Raw genomic sequence first — 19,738 nt, 5'->3', positions numbered from 1 at the left:
CCCATCACCGCAGCCAGGTTTCCTGCTGTACCTGTGAACCACAGGAGCGTGTTCCCCTTCCCATGGCTGTCAGCGACCCGCTTTATCCGTCCCACCAGAGCATCCATCTCGCTCAGGGAGGCTCCGTAGATGCCCGAGGCAAAGGGTGAAGGGGGGACCCCCAAAGGGACATGCATATGGGCCAGTGCCAGGTAGAGGAAGAAGGGGTGTCCGCTGTCACTGCGTGGGGGGAAAAGGGGAGCATGTTCAGATGGGCTGGGGAGGCAGGAGGTCACCAGGGTGGTGGCAACGCCAAGCCTGGGGACACAGAGAGGTGGCTCTTCCTCCTGGGAGCACTGCGGCCACCCCAGCCTCTGCTGCAGCTCCCAAGAGGGAAAAGTAAAGCTTGTGGGTACCTGCTCCCCTTGCAGTGGGGATGCTTGGCTCTGTGTGAGCATAAAACCTCTTAAACCTCTTCCTTGTCTCCCTGTTGCCAACTGTCCTCCCATTTGGAATGGATTCTCCCCTTCCTCCATCACTGCATCAACCACTAGCCCAATACCCTGTGTCAGTGCACCCACCTCCCTCCCCTCTCTCACAGAGTCCATTCTGGCCCTTCCTTCCCCTCCCCAGCAAGCACTTGGCCCCCGCAGTGGTTTCAGCAGAGGATGAGCAGCAGAAGGATGCTCACACCGACCCCGAGCGCAGCCCGGGACAGGGAGCGCAGCACGTTCTGCCCCGCTGCCTGTTTGCGTTTAAATCATCCCAGGACATGTCCTGTTTTCTTGTTTACAGCTATATTTATCTCCTCCAACGAGGCCCGCTCTTCCTCAGAGACCTCCGAGGGGAAGGGTGGGATGACGCGCGGCAGGAGGGGCCGGATCCCAGCTCCGGCCGCCCCATCGCTGCCTCCAGAAAGCTTTCGGGGCCCCTCCAACGTGTGCTGTGGCATTTCCTTCCTTTACCCGTCACCCACCTGGGGTGGAAAAAGTAAATCCCATCCTGCTGGAGCCACTGCATCCTTCCCCAGTGGTGCTGGAGCCCTGCGAAGAGCTGTGTGTCCCCCCCCCCAGCACCATACAGAATGCTGAGGTTCAGGGGATGCTGATGCCCTCTCCTTGCAAATCACTGCTGTGTCCTTCCCATTTCCCATGGGATATGCCATGCCTATTTCCCATGGGATGTGGCATGCCTGTTTCCCAAGGGATGCCAGAGACCCTGGAGCAGGGAAAGCTGCTTCCCCTGGTTCTCATTCCCTCCGGGAGCACCATTCCAGCATCCAGAGGGACTCATGACTGCTCATTCACCTGAACATCCCGTTTGCTTCCTGCTTCGACATTTCGGAATTCTCCCTGAATTTAAGCAAACATTTAACTGATAACTCCAAACAGCCCTGACTTTGCTCCCACATCCACTGCACTCTGTGAGCATCCCGAGAGGAGCCAAATCCCAGCACCAACCTGGGCACGACTGGTTAAAAAACCACTGAGATGACAAATCCGGTGTCTTTTGTTGCCCTGCAATGAATGAGTCAGGCAGAGGGAAACTGGAATAAACCATCAAAGAGACGGAGAGAAAAGGCAGGCACCTGCTTAATCCTGTTCTCCATGAACGCAGATAACCCCCAAATACTGCTGGGAGTTTAAAGGTTGTTCCTATTAACCCGGAGCTCACGCGCTTGGTTTCACAGCCTGAGAGCATCCGCCCAGCCCGGAGGGATGGAGGTGTGCACGGAAGGAGGGACCACTGGTGCCTGGGTGCCCTCCAGTCCTGTTACACGCACAAATCCTGACCGTGTGGCTGATTCTTGATACCCAAAGGGATAAATCAGAGGTATTGTGTGTGCAAAACAGGACCAAGGCTTATAAGGAGCCATTTCCTTGCCCTGTCCCATTTAAATAAGCCTTTCCCCAAGCACCCCTGCAGGACCCCAGCCCTCGTTGCTCTCCGGGTCTGTGTTATCCCAGGATGCAGGTGCGGGATGGGCTCAGACACAGTTGCCCGGCAGCTCTGCCCCTCCTGGTGCTGCAGGGAGGCGTTCTGCAAAGTCACAGCTCATAATCCCTGATAATAGGGATTAAAATTACACAACCCATCAGCAGGGCTTCAGGTCCTTGTCTCCGAGAAGAGACACTTTGCTCCTTAGGGAAGGGCTTGTCCGGGTTCATTGTATCCCTGGGAAAGGCAGATCCTGAAGCACAGAGATCCCAGAGCACCTTACCCTCAAATGGATTAAACCCCACATATGGGGCAGATTTAAACACCCCCAGTGCTGTTCTGGTCCTGCTGCCATGGGTACATACTCAGTGCCTGCTTCCCTCCCAGCATCCCCCATCCACAGAGACATCTTCACCACTCAGCAGAAGTGTCCCGCTGCCACCTTGCCCTGTACCACTGAAAGATGGAGGGATGGAGGATGGATGGATGGATGGATGGATGGATGGATGGATGGATGGATGGATGATGGATGAATAGATGGACAGAGGGATGGATGAATGGATGGAGGATGGATGGATGGAGGATGGATGGAGGATGGATGGACAGATGAATGGATGAATGGATGGAGGATGGATGGATGGATGGATGGAGGATGGATGGACGGATGGATGGATGGATGAACGGATGGGCTGAAGCATTTCTATCCCTGCTCACATGGATCTCATTGCACTTTACTCCCAGGAGTATTTTGAGCCTAGCTCAAAGGCTTTGACCTTCCTTGTAAATGGTGGCTTTAAAAACACGTCATCCCTTTAGAGGAGATGCACCAAAAGGCTTCCATAGTGAGCCCTGCAGGACACCGGTGACAGCCTTGGTGGCTTCTCCCTCCTCCAGCGGGCCGGGAAGCCGAGCCATGGAAAACCCAGTTCTACTCCCAAAGAACCACAGAGCATCACCCGTTCCCTGGTATGGTTGGTGGCATCTTACCTTGCCCTATGGATGAACCGTGCGGCCTCCTCCGCATAGAGCTCTGTCAGGCTGCTGAGGTTGACGGGCTGCTGGATGATGGTGGTGTTCTCAAAGAGAGGAAGGGCGACCTCCACGTAACAATCCTTCCTTGCCACCCTGATGGGAAAGAGCCACCACACACTCATCCTCGGAGCAGGGACCAGTGTGGGAGCAGGCACGGAGCCTGGATGCTCTCCTGGCTTTACAGAGAGCCAAGGAGGGGACAAGAAAGGGGACGATGCTGTTGTGTGTCCCCATGGCACACGGGACTGACCCACCTCCCTGACCCACACCCTTCTGTGGGGTGCACAGGGGGAAACTGGGTGCATGGAGCGTAAGGGGAGGTGACCACAGTGGATGCAAACACCCACATCCCAGTGCCAGCACTCAAACCCCCCGTGTCCCATACCTGGCAATGGAGCCGTGCCGCGGGCAGGGCGGGCAGGGCGGGTGGTTGTAGCCAGGGGTGTCCGTGCAGCCCATGTCGTGGCTATAGGGGATCCCAAAGTAGTAATCGAAGCCTGAGGAGCAAGTGAGGGTGTCAGCGGGGACAACGCGACCACGGGGCGCTCAGCTCATCCCGCTGGCACAGTCCTTACCGCGGAAGCTGGGGTGATGGCGGCCGTGGTGTCCCAGGTGCCATTTGCCTGCAGGAAGCCACAGAACATCACTGCAGGGGTTAACACAGCTACAGCCTCCACCAGCCATCACCCACGAGGTGCCCGCAGCCCTGGGGGCTTTAATCTAGCAACAAGAAAGGCTCCTTGTTTGTGCTGGCTGCGTTTCCAGAATGCCTTCTTTTCTTTGCAGGAGCCCACAAGAAATGCACAAGGTATCCCGTGCCTGTGCAAATCGACTGTTTCCAGCCTTAAAAGACTCTTTCATGTATTTGTGTTCAGAGGAGATGACTTCCTAACCCCTCACGAACAACCAGCTCCATCCTCTGACCTCCAGCACACACTTACTCCCACTGATTGCACGGATCCAAGAGGGAGAACTGCAAAAACTAGGGGGGAAAGGAGAATCCAAGGGACTTTTTGCCACATACAAAGGGATTCCATTGCCTGGGGGGACCCACGGTGATGGGAGGGTGCCCAAAGCCATGGGGCCACCAGCACCAACCACACTGGCACCATGCTGCCAACCAACACCAGCGGCATCGCATGGGATGCAGGATGGAACTGCTGCTGCGCAGTCATGTTTGTTAAGGAAAACCCAGCGCATTCCTTGTGAGGTGAAGCACTTGGAGCTCCAACCGAGAACTGGGAAGGGCCAGAATTTCAGGTAATGGGTTTGAAAATGAACAGCATGATCCTTTAGACTTCCCTGGAATGGCCAGTGTTGCACCCAACTACCTGCAGTCCCTCCTCCACAAGGGATGGACACAAGCATCTTCATCCCCGTTATCGCCCACCCCAGATGCCCCTCGCCATGACTGGTGTTACCTATGGCCCCCGTGCTGTACCCGGCGCCCCGCAGGACCTCGGCCAGGGTGGTCTCATTCAGGGGGAGGCCACCAACCGATGTGACAGCGAAGTTGTGGGTCACCCCATTGCGTGCGCCAAGGCGCCCGGTGAGCAGCGAGGCGCGAGACGGGGAGCATGTGGATGCAGCCGAGTGGAAATCCACGAACCTGGAAGATGGAAGGACCCTTCATTCACAAGCCCCTGTATGGTCCAACCCTGCCCTGTGTCTCCCTGCTCCCCTGCTTGCATCCTCAGGAATGAAGGTCTGGAGCAGGGGATGATGCTCGCAGGTCCCAGTGGGGACGGATGGACCCATGCTCCCCAAGATACCACAAGGTACCATGGGTACCACTCTCTTGCTGCCCTCCCCATGTGCCCAAAACCATACCAACGAAACCCCTTTGCCTGCCAGTCCCACAGGAGTGAATTCCCCTATGCTGCAGGACAGATTAACCAGGGATGCTTGGGAGAGAACCAGGGAGGGGGGACAGACATTACCTTGTCCCTTCAGCAGCCAACTCATCCAAATGCGGGGTCTCCTTTGTCTCTGCCCAGTTGGCCCCCAGATCGCCCCAGCCCACATCATCCGCCAGGATGACAATGAAGTTGGGCTGCTTGTACGCGGCACAGGGAGCCCAAAGTCCCACCAGTGCCATGGCCAGCACCAGCACTACCCATGGGGTCCCCATGGTGCCAAACATCACTTGGGGCACCGGTGGCTTTGTCCTCCCCGAAGTCCCTCCACTGTGTCCCTGTGGATGCAGTTGCCCCACGGGTGCAGGGATGCAAATGTCTCCTCCTTGGATGCTCCTATGAGGCCAGGCGGGGGTCTGGAGGTCTGGGTTTGGTGCCTTGGCTACAGACGGAGCTGCAGCATCTCCTCTGTCTTTCACACCAGCCGATGTTCCTGCAATCGGCGCTAGCAAAGGTGTTATTCTTAGAAGTCAAAACCAGCCTTTGAAGTCACTGTCACCCTATTTTTAACTCCCCTTCCTTCCTGGTAAATATCTAATTAGACACCAAACCCAAGCGCTGTTTTCCCCTCCAGAAACGTGCTCGATCTGCGGCAGTGGCTCCTCTCCCTGTGTTTGTGTCCGACACACGGCTCTTCCCTGCAGGCTGTGCTCCTCAGCTCACGGAGGCACTGTCCTCTCTTGCCTTAGGTGGATAAGTAACTGCTGTGGCTCTGCTGGTGACTGTCGGTGCATCCTTCACCTTGCATGGCTGCAGCAGCCCCTGTGCAATAGGAACAAGACCCCATCAGGACCTGCTGGTGCTCCTGTACCCAGCCCGGGGCAGAACACTGTACCCGTATACTGAGACTTTGCCCTTGAAGCTGCACCACACGGGGACTGTTCAGGACCTTGCCTTCATCTGTAATAACTGACAAGGTCCTGAAGCTCATTCCTTAAGGCTGGCAAAGCAAATTATTCCCAGGTTTCTCTGCTCACATTGCTGAGAGCTCTGTGCTGTTGCTCAGATCAGTGGCTTCAGGACTGTCAGTATAACACTGCAGTGATCAGGATGTGGCTCCACTCATAATTCATACCCCAGAGCATCAGTTTATAAACTTCCATCTGAAGGCCTTGAAGCTCTGGGTACATTGATTAACAGGGGTGGGATGTGGTGGGATTCTCCATGCAGAATCATGCTGGACCCCATCCCATGCCGCGTGCACCAGGGACCCCATCAGCACCTGCAGCCACCCAGAGAAAACAAGCAAAACCCAAGGGAGCTGAACCCACGTTCACCCACAAACCTCTGCCCTTTCCATTGGAGAGGAGCACCAGGATGACCTCCTAACAACAGCAACCAAAACCATCTGCAACGGACACTCTCTTCTCTCTAAATTACAGGGAAAGCCATCCAGGGCTGAAATTTATGCATTAGCATCAGACAAAACTTCTTGATCTCTGATGCTCAGAGGCCATTTGAAGGGAACACGGCCCCTGGAAAGCGGGACGTGCTGGTATAGCTCTCGCTGTGTTCCTGCAGAACACTCATGCACAGCATGTCCAAACCCAGCAGAGCACGAGGGTTGGCATCAACTGCAGGGTGCTCCCTCTTAACTCCTTGGCACAGGCACCGCTCTGACCCTTTCCATCTCCAGTTCCTGCAGGAGTCCAGGCTGTGCCAGCCTGGTTGTGCGAAACGCCACAGGATGAACCCCAGTGCCCCTCACCACCACACCAGTGTCTCTGCTCCCCCGTAGCTTTGTAAATGCAGCTCTGATCCACCACCTCTTTGCAAAGAGAACAAGTGACTCAGAAGAGATTCCCCCAGGCAGACTATGGATGGAACACGGTTGTTGCGGCACCTCACTTGGTGCCAAGCAGGAAACACTGCACCAGTGCTGATGCTCCCTGGGCAGAATCCCAGCCAGGAACCAAGGCAAAGGCCTTGGATAACCGGCGCTGGGCTGCAAGCACCGGCATCGCTCAGGCCGGGCGCTGTGAACTTGGGTTTCACAGCACCAGGGAGGAATGAAACCAAACCTAAACAAATAACACAAAGCGCGTTTCTGCAAGGCAAACAAGGTGCTTCACAGAAGGACAAGGATAAGTCAGAACCAGATAAACCAGTTTAGACAAGTCCCAAAGCCTGCTCAGGCTGGCCGCAGGGCTGAGGATGGGAGATGCCTCCTCGCTCCGGGATGCCACCGGCTGTACCACCATGGAGCGGCCGCGCTCACCCGCCCTGCACTGGGAGTATCTGTCATGTATTTATTACACATTAACCAGAAGTTTACGAATCTTGGGGCCAGCTTGATCATTTTCACATTTTCCACATTCTTTCACATTTTCACGCCTGCCTGGAGAGCAAAGCGGCAGCAGAGCACAGGAGAACCTGATGCCTTTTGAAGCACACCCGGTCCCCCACCAGCACCCGGGGTGTCCCAGCTCTGATCTCCAGCCCAAAGCCGCTCCAGCAGCCCTGTTCTCCTGCCAGAAGCCCGGCAGGCATCCCCTATCCCGGCTGAGAGATAAGGACACAGCAGGGGATGAGGAATTCAAACTGCAGACACTCACTGTTATCCCAGGATCACTCTGGGGGCTCCCAGTGTTGCCTCTTGTGCAGGGAAACTGAGGCAGGAAGCAAGAGCAATGGCTCAAGCTGAACCCATGGCTGCCGAGTGATACAGGATGGGGACACGTCCCCACGGTGTGGCTGATGGTGCTGAAACCAACCCCACCACGGGATGCCCAGCCTGGAGGGGATGGATGGAGGCACATCCAGGCTTTTAGAGGGTATAAAACCCAAGCTATGTTTTGTGTTCCCATCGACCACATACACATTCTGTTTCTGATTCCAGCACAGCAAAAGGCAGCAGGTGCCTTGCGAAGGGTGACGGGTGCGGAGGAGCCACGAGCTCTGTTTCTGCCCCATTAGGCCCCCCTCATGTTTACCAGCAAAGCTCTGTTCCCGGTACAACCATCCTGACAATGCCCTGAGCGCAGTCAAGACTTCATTCCAGGAAAAGGTTTTTCGACTGGAATAGTTTGTGCGAGGGTAAAGCAGCACGGACAAAAACACACTCTGCAGACGGAGCAGGACTCCTGCCAGCCCCCGAGAGACGGGGGAATGTTTTTCACCCATCTCGCTGCTCCTGCGGAGAAAACATGACACATGCGAGCAGGGCTGGGCGAACCCGGCACGACAAATGAACTGGAAGTCCCTGAGCCATCCGGCAGCAGCAGCACGCAGGGGCCCGCGCTCCCTTTGCTGCTCGCAGCCCGCCCTGTTTTCCAGTTCCAAGCTGATTTATGCCCACTACGAGGACGTTTGCTCTGCTTCGCTCTGGTTTACAGAGCACTCATGCGCTGGGTGCAGCAGCCCCGGGATGGAGAAGCACGTCCCGGTGCGAGCCGCTGCCGCGATGGACCCACAATGGGTGCCCTGGCTGAGCCACAGCCAAACCCTCCTCAAAACCAAGCTACAGCAGGGGAAATCCCCCCCAAAGTGAGCAAACAAGATGGGAAAAGGGGATTTTAGAGCAGAGCTGGGAAGCCCTGGGTTGGAGAGGCTGCAGCTTCCAGCCCCGTCCCTCCCATGGGGCCCCTGTCGCTTCCTAAAGCATTATTGCACTTGGAAAGCCCAAAGGGAAGGAATGAGAAGGTGAAGCAGAGACAGATGCAAAGTCCTGACAAGAAATACCAAGGAGCAAACCGCTTCTGTTTGTTCATGCCACAGATATTTGCATTCTTATTTCTCCCCTGGAGGCACGAACCTCTTTTGTTGTCCTACAACCACTTGCACTGTTCCTGCACAGCTTGGGGAGGGCGACCCATTCCCTTATATAATGGGATATCAGCTCCCGGAGGCCAGGCAAGGTGCTTGCCCTCCATCTGCAGCCCTGAAAGGCATAACCCAAAGGAGGATGGGGTTTCCTGCAGGATGGGGTGATAGGAGGCTCTCTAAAGGCGCAGCGTCCACCGCTCCCCATGGATTTGAGCTTGTTTAGGATGGGACTGCGAGGGGTGAAGCTGCTGAAACCTCGCTGCGAGGATGAGGGAGGCAGCGGCTGCTGGACCAGCTTTGCTATGAGGAAGCTCCAAGTTATGGAGCAAAAGCCATCAGTGACTTGTCAGCAGTTTGCAGTCCTGTGCCCGCTGCCCTCACCTGCGCTGCCACACCAGCACTTGCACTGTGACAAAGAACGAAGCCAAGAGAAGGGCCTTGTGCCAAATCAAATGCAGCAGCCCCATACAGGCGAGGCATCGAAGAACAGTTTAACCTGGGGAGTTTATGCAGGGATACAAACCGGAACCCCGCGGTTCCACTTTAACCCAGCAAAGGGCAGGGATGTTCCGGGAGCCCTCTGATATGACCTGTGGGCTCCCAAACCTCGCTGGCATCATCCACCCATGCTCAGCACATTGAGGCCAGCACTGGGATGCAGCCATAGCAGTGAGCTGGGAAACAGCCCTGCTCATTTTTTCCTCTTATTTACTGATTTCAGGGGAATTTAGGGGAAACCCTAAAGAGCTCATTGCTTTAGTGCCAACCCCTGTACCAGGCACTGGATCCCTGCCCCGCGCTCTCCATGCCAGATGTCTGCCCCAACACTCCCTTCCTTCCCATCCATATAGGTGCTGAGTCGCCTGCTTCCAGTTTGAACCATAAATTAGGCTCCCTATGCAAGGGACATGTTTTCCCCTAAAAATTCAACATGTGCTGCCCCTGATACCAGAGACTGGAGGGGACAAGCTCAGAACCGGCACTCAGGACCTCACCGTGTGCACAGCCCCATCCCATCAGCTCCCGTCCCACCTCAGCACCTCGCACAGCAAACAGGATGGCATCTGCCTGCTTTGCTGTGAGCATGGGATGCTCCTGGCACTGCAATCCTTGTGGGCGCACAGATCACAGCCATGCTGCCCAAAGGGGATAAATAGTGCAGACATATTCCTCGCACCCCAGCTTGCACAATCTCATCCCTTATCCCTTTCCCATTGGGAGATGCCTGGAAAGCTTGGACCAACTGATCCCTGAGGTCCCTTCCTTCCCACCTGGAATCCCATGCTCCCGCAAACAAAAGCCGTAAAACTTCAGCACCAAACAGGAACGACTCCGAAACCCCAACCCGGGGCGGGTCGGGAACCGCCATGGGGGGGACCCAAACCCCCCCACCAGGACCGCGCTCCCCCCACCCCGCTTGTGACGCTCCCGCTGTGCCCCGAACCGGCGGAGCCCCGCAGCGCCCGGGGCCGGCGCCGCCGGGGCAGGTGCCGGGTGCCCGTGTCCGTGCGGGGCGGGCCGGGGGGGGGGGGGGCCGCTCCGTTCCCTGCCGCCAGCACCGCCCCTCGGCCGCACACGCGGTGGCGGCGCCGCCGCTGGGGCGATCCGGGCCCGGCGCGCACATGGCGCTGCGGAGCCGCCGGCGGAGACCGGCTCCAGCCGGTATATAAGGGCTGGGAGCGAGCGCAGAGCAGCCGCCGCCGCGGGCAGCGGGAGCAGCAGCGGCCGCAGGCCGGCGGGCAGCGGGGTCACCTCCTCTCGCCGCCCGCCCGCCCGGGCCATGGGCAGCCCCTGACCCCGCCGCAGCACCCAGCGCCGCCGGTGAGTGGGGTCCCGCCGGGGGCCTCCGGGGAGGGAGGCGGGGGGGGGGGGGGCTTTGTCTGCCTGCATTAACAAATAGGCTTTTTATTACCTTTTTTACCTCCCGTTTTGCTTTTCCTCCCTTCTCGCCACCTCCCGTTTCCCGCATCCCTTTATTTTTAGCCGGCGGCCCCGAGCAGCCGGTGCGGCGGTGGCGATGCAGAAATCAGGTCTGAAATGTTCGGAAAGTGATGCAGGGAAGGAAGGGGGGGGGGGGCGCGCCGGGCCCCTCCGCGCTGGGTTTTCCATCTCTAATTTCTTTCCCCGTTCTGTTTTCTGTTAATCTCTAAATGTACGTGGTTTGTGTGAGGTTTGTGGTGGGGTTTTTTTCTTCTCTGCTTTAGACACCGTGCTTCCTTCCTACCCGAGCCTCCCCCCGTTCCCCGGGCAGTGACACAGGCATTCGCTGCAGCCCCGCTGCCTCCCCCGGGGGGCACCCAGGCACTTCCCACAAACTTCGGGCACACACCGGTGGTCCTCCCGGTGCCCCCCCCGCCCCAACCTAAGCACCAGAGCCGGGGCAGCGGCGGGATGCTGGAGCTCACGCCTCGCTCCATCCCGCACCGGAACCCCACCACGGGCACCGTGCACGAACCCGCTGGGTGCTGAGCCCCCCCCCCCCACACACACACCCCGGCTCCACTTAGGGGACCCCTTCGGGTGGGTCCCTACGCTCCCGTGGGCCCGCTCTCGGGTGGGTGCCGATGGGGACGCGCTCGCACTCGCCTGCTCCGCGGTGAGAAGTTGCCCCGTGGGATGCGGCGCTGCCGGAGCCGCACGGACACAAAGTGCCGGTGATCCGGAGTGTAAAATGGAGGAGGGAAATGCCTGGTGCCTGCTGGCGTGGGGGACACGCAGGAGCCGCAGGTCCACGCGTGGCCGGGGATGGAGCTCACGATGCTCCCCCCACGGGAGCCAGCGCGGCCGCTTGACCCCGGCTCTGTCCCCGTGTCCCACCCGCAGGTGCGGGGGTGCAGCATAGAATGGGATGAGGGCGTAGGATGCCCTCATCCATGGCCACAAGTGATGCGGAGCAGCACTGCAGAGACCCCCATGTCCTACCGGGTGAGCCCCTCCAGCCCTTAGCGCATCCCCTTGCTCCTGCTCTTGGGGATCCAGTGACCCCAAGGGCTGAAGGGGACAGCACAGGGAGCTGGTGGCCGAGGAGGTGTCCACTCCCCCTGTTGTGAGGTTACAGCACTGCGGGGAGCTGGGGATTGGCAGCCCCAGAGCTGCCAGAGCAACTGAGGGTACCCCAGTACCATGAGCAGCAGCTCGGTGGATGCAGGACACTGCAGGGTATGATGGTGGGTTGTGTCATTGACCAACCCCACGGCAAACGGGTGCTACCGGGGTGTCACCATCCATCCCGGGCCAGGCACAGGGTGCAGTGGGGAGGACGGGTGCTCCTAGGGAGCTCCTGCAGCTCCACCAGCCCACGCTGGGTCCCGTGGTGGATCTTTCCTGAACTGCATCCATCCACCCCCATGCACTGAAGTACAGGCGACAGCTCCCGGGTGCTGGGATTTGCTGATGGGAACAGCTCGCCAGGGTGCTGAGCAGAGAGTTTCTGGTCCTGGGCTTGAAAGGCACTGGCATAAACGAGCCCTATGGGGTGACAGGCTGAAACTTCACCCCAACTCCTGCGTTTAATCCCTTGGCAGCACAGGGACCGGCCTTGGGGATGTCACAGCTGCCAGGCTGTGCCTCTCCCAGCAAAATCCATCTTAAAACTGATGCCTGGCTCTTTCTCCCCTCTTTTCCAGATCAAAAATGACTGTCAAAGCTGTAAAAATGGGGTGCACGGCCCCAAATGTCTATTCTAAAGTGCCTGACGGAGGATGGGGTTGGACAGTTGCTTTTGCTTTCTTCTTTGTGGAAGCTCTCACGTACGGCATTATAAAATCATTCGGTGTCTTCTTTAACGACCTGATGGAAAGCTTTGACGAAACCAACAGCAGGATATCCTGGATAATATCCATCTGTGTGTTTGTGCAGACCTTCACAGGTAAGAGTGGCAGGCATCCAGCACGGGTGCAAGGGGCAGCCGTAGTGCTGACTCATCAGACAAGGACCTGGTACCGGTGACTTTGGTGTCTCTAATGGCTCTGTTATAAATAACAGCCATAAAGTGCAGAGCTTTGTGCTCCTGGAATAACAAGAAATGTCTGCCTCAGCCCAGCCATACCTTTGAGCCCCAACTCGTCCTTCTGCATGGTACAGGGACATGGTCCATGTTGCTGAGCCTGGCGTGGCCATTCAGCAAGGGGTAAAACCAAGAGTTTTAAGACCTAACTCCATAGTGAAAAGGGTTGGAAATACCTTAAGCCTCACTGAAATCCACTGGTGTCTGTGGATGTTGCTGCAGGTTCGTCCCCTGCACCCTTTGTAGTCTTTGCTGATCATTTATCAGCACATCTGAAGTGCTGTGCGGTGCTCGAGGGATGGCTCCAAGGTGATGCTCTGCTCTGCGAGGCCAGCTAGCAGGGGAGGTGGCATGTCATGGGGATGCGGGCAGGGGTATGAGCAGATGGTAGCTGAGGTTGCTGATGGATGCTGACCACGTCTCTTTTCCTCTCCTTCCACCCAGCTCCTCTGTCAACGGTCCTCAGCAATCGCTTCGGTCACCGCCTGGTGGTGATGGCCGGGGGGGTGCTGATCAGCACCGGCATGGTCATTGCCTCCTTCGCCCGCTCTGTTGTGGACATGTACATCACCATCGGCGTCATCTCTGGTGAGTTGTCCTATTCCTGCACCTCCGAACCCTTCACTCGCCTCCGGCTTCCCGCAAAGCGTGGCTCTGACCATGGAGGGGGTTTTACTCCCCACGCCATGGGGAGTGCTTGAGAAACACTGCCGACCCTCCTGAGCTGCTCTTACTCTCCTGTCCAAGGTGATGACCTGGGCTCAAGGCTTGGTCTTGTGCCCCGTCTCACCCTGGGGACCACTCTGGGACTCAGTGCTGCAGCTGTACTGATTGCTTGTGCTTGTCCGGGGAGATGAAAGCTGTTCATGGGGCCGAATCCTCCAACCTCTCCCTTGATTTTGTGTTTTTCCTGATACTTTTCGCCTTCTCCAGTCTATCCTGGGTGTCCTGCTCACACCCGTGGCCAGGAGCTTGCCTCGCTTAGGGGATCAATTACTCTTTAGGCAGATGAGGTCCTCCAAATGGACCCCGCTGGCTGTTTGGGAACAGAAAGCATGAGCTGGGCGGTTGGGTCTCTTGTTTTGCTTTTCCTTTCTTTCTTCTTCTTTTTTCTTTCCCCCCTATCCAGTTTAAAAGAAAATAACATTGTGGTTTCCCCAATGATTTTCTTCCAGGGTGACTTGCTGAGTTGGCCGAAATGATACTGTAATCTCGCCACTGGGAAAGCTGACTTAACGTGTTCTCGCATCGGTGTTTCCCCCCTCCCTTACTTGTTGTTACGGCAATTTTTGGCATTTATTCACAGGCCTCGGATACTGCCTCTCTTTCCTCCCGACTGTCACCATTTTATCACAGTATTTTGACAAAAGGCGTTCGCTGGTCACAGCGGTGGCATCCACAGGCGAATGTTTCGCTGTCTTCTCCTTCGCACCAGGTACAGTGCCCAAGTGCTGCGTGTCCATGCCTAAAGCCCAATGCTGCTCCGGTCCTTTTCCCAAGCAAATAGAAGCCAATTGATACCAACCTGGTGCTCATGCGCTGCTGAAGTCCACAGGTGGCTGCTCACATGCCCTGCAAACAGGGCTACAAGTAATCCTAGAGACTGGTCTCACCATGCCCAAGCCCCCCCAGTGTGACGTGTGCCAGAGCAGGACGTGCCTCGCTGATACACAGCCTGCCCGGTTCCCTATATAGATCTAGCAGGCTAAAAATAAGACCGAGAAACTTCAGCTATTTAAAACATACACAGTACACATAACCGCTCCTAAAGGTTAGTGAGCCTCTGCTCAGCATGAGCGGCTCCAACCTTCTGGGGACCTGTGCCCAGGCACCATGTCCCTGTCTCTGCAGTTCAGGTGGTCCTCTCCTGCGCACGTTTCCATTCGGCTCATAACCCATTGTAAAGCTGCTCTGTAACACGCACCTTTGAGTAGGGCAGAGACTTCCTCTAGTAGCTGGTTTCAGGGTGGGGTCAGTGAGAGAGGAAACTTTACCGCTGAGTTTGCTCTCATTCACTAAAAATAACACCACCTTCGTCCTTGCGCATCCCAAACTCACTGGGACCTCACAAGTGGTCACCTAGAGGGTGGCTTCAGCTAGCCACGTGTTAGAGGTGGCTTCTGGCTCTTTGCTGCAGCTGATGGGAGGAACATGGGTGCCAGACCCCTGGGTGGCCCTGGGCAGGATGGACCAGGGGGACCCTGCTCAGCCTCCAGGAGGGCTGAGGGGCTGGGGACTCTCTGGTGATGAAGCTCCAGTTCAAATAGCTCCTTGGTGTAACCCCATGGTCTTCTACTTATACTTTCTTCTTCTTCTGCCCTCTTTCCTCAGCAATTACTGCTCTGAAGGAGCAGATAGGCTGGAGATACAGCCTCCTTTCTGTTGGGGTGCTGCAGCTGAGCATCGTCGTCTGCGGGTCGTTGCTGCGACCCATCATCATCCAAGAGCAAGAAGAAGTGAAAGCGCAGCCTCCAGAAGAGCCCACGGAGACCAAGTACATGCTTGAAAACGAGCAAACACGCACCTCAATAGAGTCCATAGACTCAGGAGTCGAAATAACTACCTCACCCAGCAATGTGCCTGGAAAAACCAAAGCAGAGCCGAAAAGTGAAGAACCAAAGGAACACGTGCAGATACTTGCTGAAAATAACAGCACCCCTCCAGAACCAAAAACCAAACTACTGGACTTTTCTGTGATGAGAGACTATAGCTTTATCTGTTATGCATTCTTTGGCCTGTTTGCTACCCTGGGCTTCTTCGCTCCTTCCCTCTACATCATTCCCTTGAGTCTCAGCCTTGGCATCGGCAAAGACCACTCTGCATACATACTGTCGGCCATGGCGATTGCAGAGGTCTTTGGAAGAATCTCAGCGGGCTGGGTCCTCAACAAGAAGCCCATCCGCAAGATCTACATCGAACTCATCTGCGTTGTCCTGCTGTCTGTAGCGTTGTTTGCCTTCCCTTTTGCCTCCGAGTTCTGGGGCTTGATGACATGTAGCATATTCTTCGGGTTCATGCTCGGAACGGTAGCGGGCACGCATATTCCCCTCCTGGCAGAAGACGACGTGGTTGGCATTGAGAAGATGTCCTCTGCAGCTGGTGTCTATGTCTTCATTCAAAGCTTAGCTGGGTTGGCTGGACCACCCCTTGCAGGTAACTCTAAAACTCATGTTAATTTGGGGTTTGGGGTGTGTTTTTTGGCATGCTGTTTGTGCTGATCTGTCTAGAAAGTGTTCTGGCAGCGCTAATCATAGTAGTCGCCTAAAAGCCCTGCAACTAGTATTAGGAGACTCTCAGAGCCAGAAGACTACTGCAATGCAGCTCTGCAGAGTCCCACAGATGAGGCGGTCTCCACTGAGGAACCTCGGAGTGAAGGAAAATACTGCAGTGCTCCCCTGATCCTGCTGGAAAACTAAACCTGGCATCACTTCAGGCTCTAGCGAGTGGCAGAAACGAATCTCTTCCACTGTGCATGTGTTTCTGCCATAGACTGCAGAAAGGTGAAGTCTCTGGCATAATAAATAGATGCATCTCATGCCCAGAGGCTTCTGACTCGCCTGAAGATGACACTATGCACCCCTGAACACTGTTTTACTTCTTTTAAGGTAGCATCTGTTTGTCATAGAGTAGCATTGATTGCAGATAAAATGATGCAGTGGTACCCGGATTAAAGTGGTACCCAGGTTAAAAACCCTGCAGGAGGAATGGATGGGCATGGGAAAGGGGAACCACCTGTGGCTAACTGCTGTCAATGTGTCTCTGTAGGTGTCATAGTGGATACGACACAGAACTACAGCTCAGCCTTTTACTCCTGTGCTGCTGGCATGGTCCTGGGCGCCGTGTTCCTGTCCCTGGTGAGACCGTGCAAGGTTGGGCTGTGCCACTGCTCACAGCGGGGCGCGGAGGAGAGCGCGGTGGGGGCTGCTCCAGACTTACCTGATGACTTTATAGACATGGATATTGGAAGAGGCGAAAATTCGGGAAAAGGTGAAAATTCGGGAAAAGGTGAAAATTCGGGAAAAGGTGAAAATTCAGGAAAAGGCGAAAATTCAGGAAAAGGCTCTGACAGCGTGGTATAAACACACATACCCCCCCCCCCCCCCCGGCCCGTTCCTTCTCCATCTAAATCCACCCGGCGCAAGACTGGGGAAGATGTCAGCTCTGCTCCACGTTTTAAAGCTCCATTCTAAAGGGAATGTGAAATTTTAAATGTGAACAGTTGCTACCGACAACTTCTTTTTTATGATTAGGAAGAACTTTTTTAACCAACAATGGAAAGCTCCATAGAAAATACGGATAGCCACATCCAGTAACTTGTGTCTAGCATGAAGATGTGATGCACACTCCTGCTTTCCTGATAACAAGCATAGGTAAAGGTTCAACTGACCCCAGAGAAACTGAGAACAACAGCAGAAGCAGCTCAGCCTCTGACTGTCCTCAACCATCCCCTACCACAGATTCCAAGCAAATACAACATCGATGGCATGGAGACGAGCATTTCATACGCCACCAATAGCCAAGTCAATCTTCTTCTAGAAGAATAAGGACTCATGTTTTAGGCTGGAGGAGGCTAGGCTAGAGAGCTGACCTAGTAGAAACCATTGTTAATGTTCTTAACTTGAACGTCACAAATGCTGGGAAATCAGAGGCTCCATATGTCTTTATGGCCAGTTATTACTGCACATCTTAATCACAAGATAATTTTTCTTCTCCTGATTGGTATCCTTAGAACTGTTTTTTTTTTTCTGTTGATAGCCAGCTCTGATGTACTGTTTCTAATTTAATTAGTATTTATTAATTTATTCTACGATTGCTAAAGGAGGTTAGCTTAAATAAGGGGAGAGGAAAAATCATCTTCTGCAGATCGGAAAGCTGTCTTTACATCACCCTCTTCAACACCTATCTTGTATTGCTAGCTTGTGAAATTGTTGGGAACCTTACAGCATAGAGTGTAGCTGTTTTGAATAGGTAGGTCTTAGGTAATCCAGTTGTTATTTAGAAAGGAAAAAAAAACCCAATAATAAACCACAAATCCAGCATCTCTTTCCGTCAGGCCTCAGCTGGTGTCACTGGACCTAGCTCTGCTGCTGTCACCAGCCCACCCCACAGGGTTGGGCTCAGTATGTCTTAATGTACCCAAAACCTTCGCTTACATGTGCACAAGGAACTCTCTGCCACATCACAAATGAATGTGGAACTTCCCCTTGATACCCAGCCCCTGGCAGTCTGCTCCCCACATTGCCAGCCATGGGGCATGTACCCCCTGCTCCCCAAAGTCAGCAGGATCCCTTGTTTTGCTCCAGTAAAATGAACCAGAGTCTGTGCACACAGAAGGCATGAGGGGAATAGTAAAAGACAACATCCTAGCTCTTCATTTAGTCTTAATGGGAGAAATTCCTACTCATGGTGACACAAGCTTGCTTACCCCACCTATATGCATCTTAACGCCTCTTAAGCAACTCAGGGGGACAAATAAAACAAGTCTGGTTTGGTTTGGAAGGCAAACCAAACCAACGTCTCTGTGTATTTCAGTGGAAGTGGCATCATGCATTAACTGCTACGCTGACCTGTCTGTGTTTTACCAGCCATAGAAATGGGGGACAATCTGTTAAAAAAAAAGAGAAAAAAAAGATTTAAAAAAACCCAGGAATCTCACCCCCTCTTTTTGGGAAGGTGCTTGATGTGTTTTTTGTGTCTTAGATGTCCCAAAACCCAAGAAACAGGCACTCTTGCATCCAAGTGGCTAGAGCAATCCATCCTCACTGCCCGAGACCCGCGGTCTCGCATCCTTCCTCTGCCTCAGCACTTTATCACGGCCAGCAGAACCTCGCTGCGATGCACCCAGGACTGGAAGACCCCTTACAGAGAACTGAGAGTTTTGTGAATCAGTGAGTAAATGAACAAGTCACAATCGTCGCATTAAGATGTACTTTTTATTTATTGTTAATTTATGACGACTTCAAGCATTTTGGTAAATGTTCTGTAGACTCTTAATTGTGAGATTATGGAAGTCTTTTGTGATACGAGACCTCACTACAGCACTTTGCTATTACACCTCTGCTTGGAAGTGGAACAAGGCCTCCAGGTTTTGTGTGTGTGTGGATGCTCCCCGTTCGGCAGCCTGGCGAGGTTCTACTGTAATGTTCTCTTTGTTTTCTACAACCGTTTCCAATACAGATCAAATGATACGTCTGTCACTGACCTCACGTTTCTGTTCCTGTCTGTGTAGCGGCACGAGCAGGGGAGCGTGTGAGTATGTGTGTGTGCGGGCACAGAAGACCCAGAAGCAGGCTTTAATGCGTTCAAAGCAGGATTTACTGATGTGTTTGTAACCTAGTGGACTCTGGAACTAAAACACTGAGTTTTGCAATAAACTTGTTCTTTTCTTTTTTTTTTTTTTTTTCCTTTTCCTTTTTTTTTTTTTTTAATAAAGAAAATGAAGAAACTTTCCTGCTTTCCTCCTCTCCATCCCTAGCACGAGGCCTGGCAGCGTGGCCATCACATGCCACTTCCTCAGCCTGCAGCGGCCTGTTTGCCCTGTGAATTGGGCAATGCTGTGTTCTTCTAAAGATCAGGGTTGACCTCGAGGGTGCTCTTGTAAAGCCCTTACGCGGGGAGCCCTGATTAGAGGGAGCCTCTTCTCCTCCTGGATTGGTGGCACTGGGGAGCGTTACCCTCGTGCCTTCGAGAAGCACGCAATCATGTCATTATTTTATCATCTCAATTGCAGCATACTTTCTCCATGCCAGGCTGGGCGGCTCACGTAGCACAAATCAAGCCACTAAATACCAGGAGAGTTGCACTAAAAGGCAATTTTCTCTCCCTCAAGCCTTATTTCTTTTTTAGCCAGATGAAATACGCCCTTCCCCACTTAGCCCCTAACTCTCACCATCACCAAGCCCTACCAGGAGTAACGCTGCCACCCTTCATTCCAACTATCCATACTTCTGTTTGCAAATGAACTACTTACTGAAGAAATCATCGTGCCAATGATACACGTTAAGTGCAATCTGTTATTCATTCTGGTTGCAAAAGTCCTAGAGCAGAGGTGATTGTACATGCAGACCCAACGCAAATACCAAAGTCCTGGGAAGCTAATCTG

At 54.5% G+C, this 19,738-nt stretch overlaps 2 protein-coding genes across 3 annotated transcripts in view; one reads left to right on the top strand and one right to left on the bottom strand.

Annotated features, from left to right (window-relative positions):
* Window positions 1-19,738, bottom strand: part of ARSG (arylsulfatase G) — a 39,249-nt gene that overhangs the window by 13,301 nt on the left and 6,210 nt on the right. The window contains exons 1-7 of one of the 2 annotated variants that reach the window (XM_065693252.1): window positions 10,543-10,675; window positions 4,890-5,627; window positions 4,371-4,558; window positions 3,525-3,572; window positions 3,335-3,446; window positions 2,905-3,042; window positions 32-219 (exon numbers count right to left, since the gene is read on the bottom strand). In XM_065693252.1, coding sequence (XP_065549324.1) covers window positions 32-219; window positions 2,905-3,042; window positions 3,335-3,446; window positions 3,525-3,572; window positions 4,371-4,558; window positions 4,890-5,092 — 877 coding nt within the window. In that variant the 5' untranslated portion in view covers window positions 5,093-5,627; window positions 10,543-10,675. Of the gene's footprint in view, window positions 1-31; window positions 220-2,904; window positions 3,043-3,334; window positions 3,447-3,524; window positions 3,573-4,370; window positions 4,559-4,889; window positions 5,628-10,542; window positions 10,676-19,738 lie in introns of those variants that run through there. The other variant, XM_065693251.1, reaches the window with a different exon arrangement.
* Window positions 10,215-19,028, top strand: SLC16A6 (solute carrier family 16 member 6). Its single transcript, XM_065693250.1, has 6 exons — window positions 10,215-10,451; window positions 12,257-12,498; window positions 13,081-13,224; window positions 13,943-14,071; window positions 14,968-15,789; window positions 16,402-19,028. The coding sequence occupies exons 2-6, from the start codon at window positions 12,264-12,266 to the stop codon at window positions 16,713-16,715; spliced, it is 1,644 nt and encodes a 547-aa protein (XP_065549322.1). The 5' UTR covers window positions 10,215-10,451; window positions 12,257-12,263; the 3' UTR covers window positions 16,716-19,028.

Source organism: Lathamus discolor, chromosome 13 (genome assembly GCF_037157495.1).
Source record: "Lathamus discolor isolate bLatDis1 chromosome 13, bLatDis1.hap1, whole genome shotgun sequence".
Classification (NCBI taxonomy): domain Eukaryota; kingdom Metazoa; phylum Chordata; class Aves; order Psittaciformes; family Psittacidae; genus Lathamus; species Lathamus discolor.
Note: the sequence above shows the minus strand (reverse complement) of the source record. Positions and strands in the feature narration are given on the sequence as shown.

Bases quoted from the DNA above. Each gene is read 5' to 3' on its own strand.
- SLC16A6 (XM_065693250.1), top strand. From the start codon at position 12,264: ATGACTGTCAAAGCTGTAAAAATGGGGTGCACGGCCCCAAATGTCTAT. The intron at 12,499-13,080 runs GTAAGAGTGGCA...CCTTCCACCCAG, and splicing joins GTTTGTGCAGACCTTCACAG to CTCCTCTGTCAACGGTCCTC. The intron at 14,072-14,967 runs GTACAGTGCCCA...CTCTTTCCTCAG, and splicing joins TGTCTTCTCCTTCGCACCAG to CAATTACTGCTCTGAAGGAG.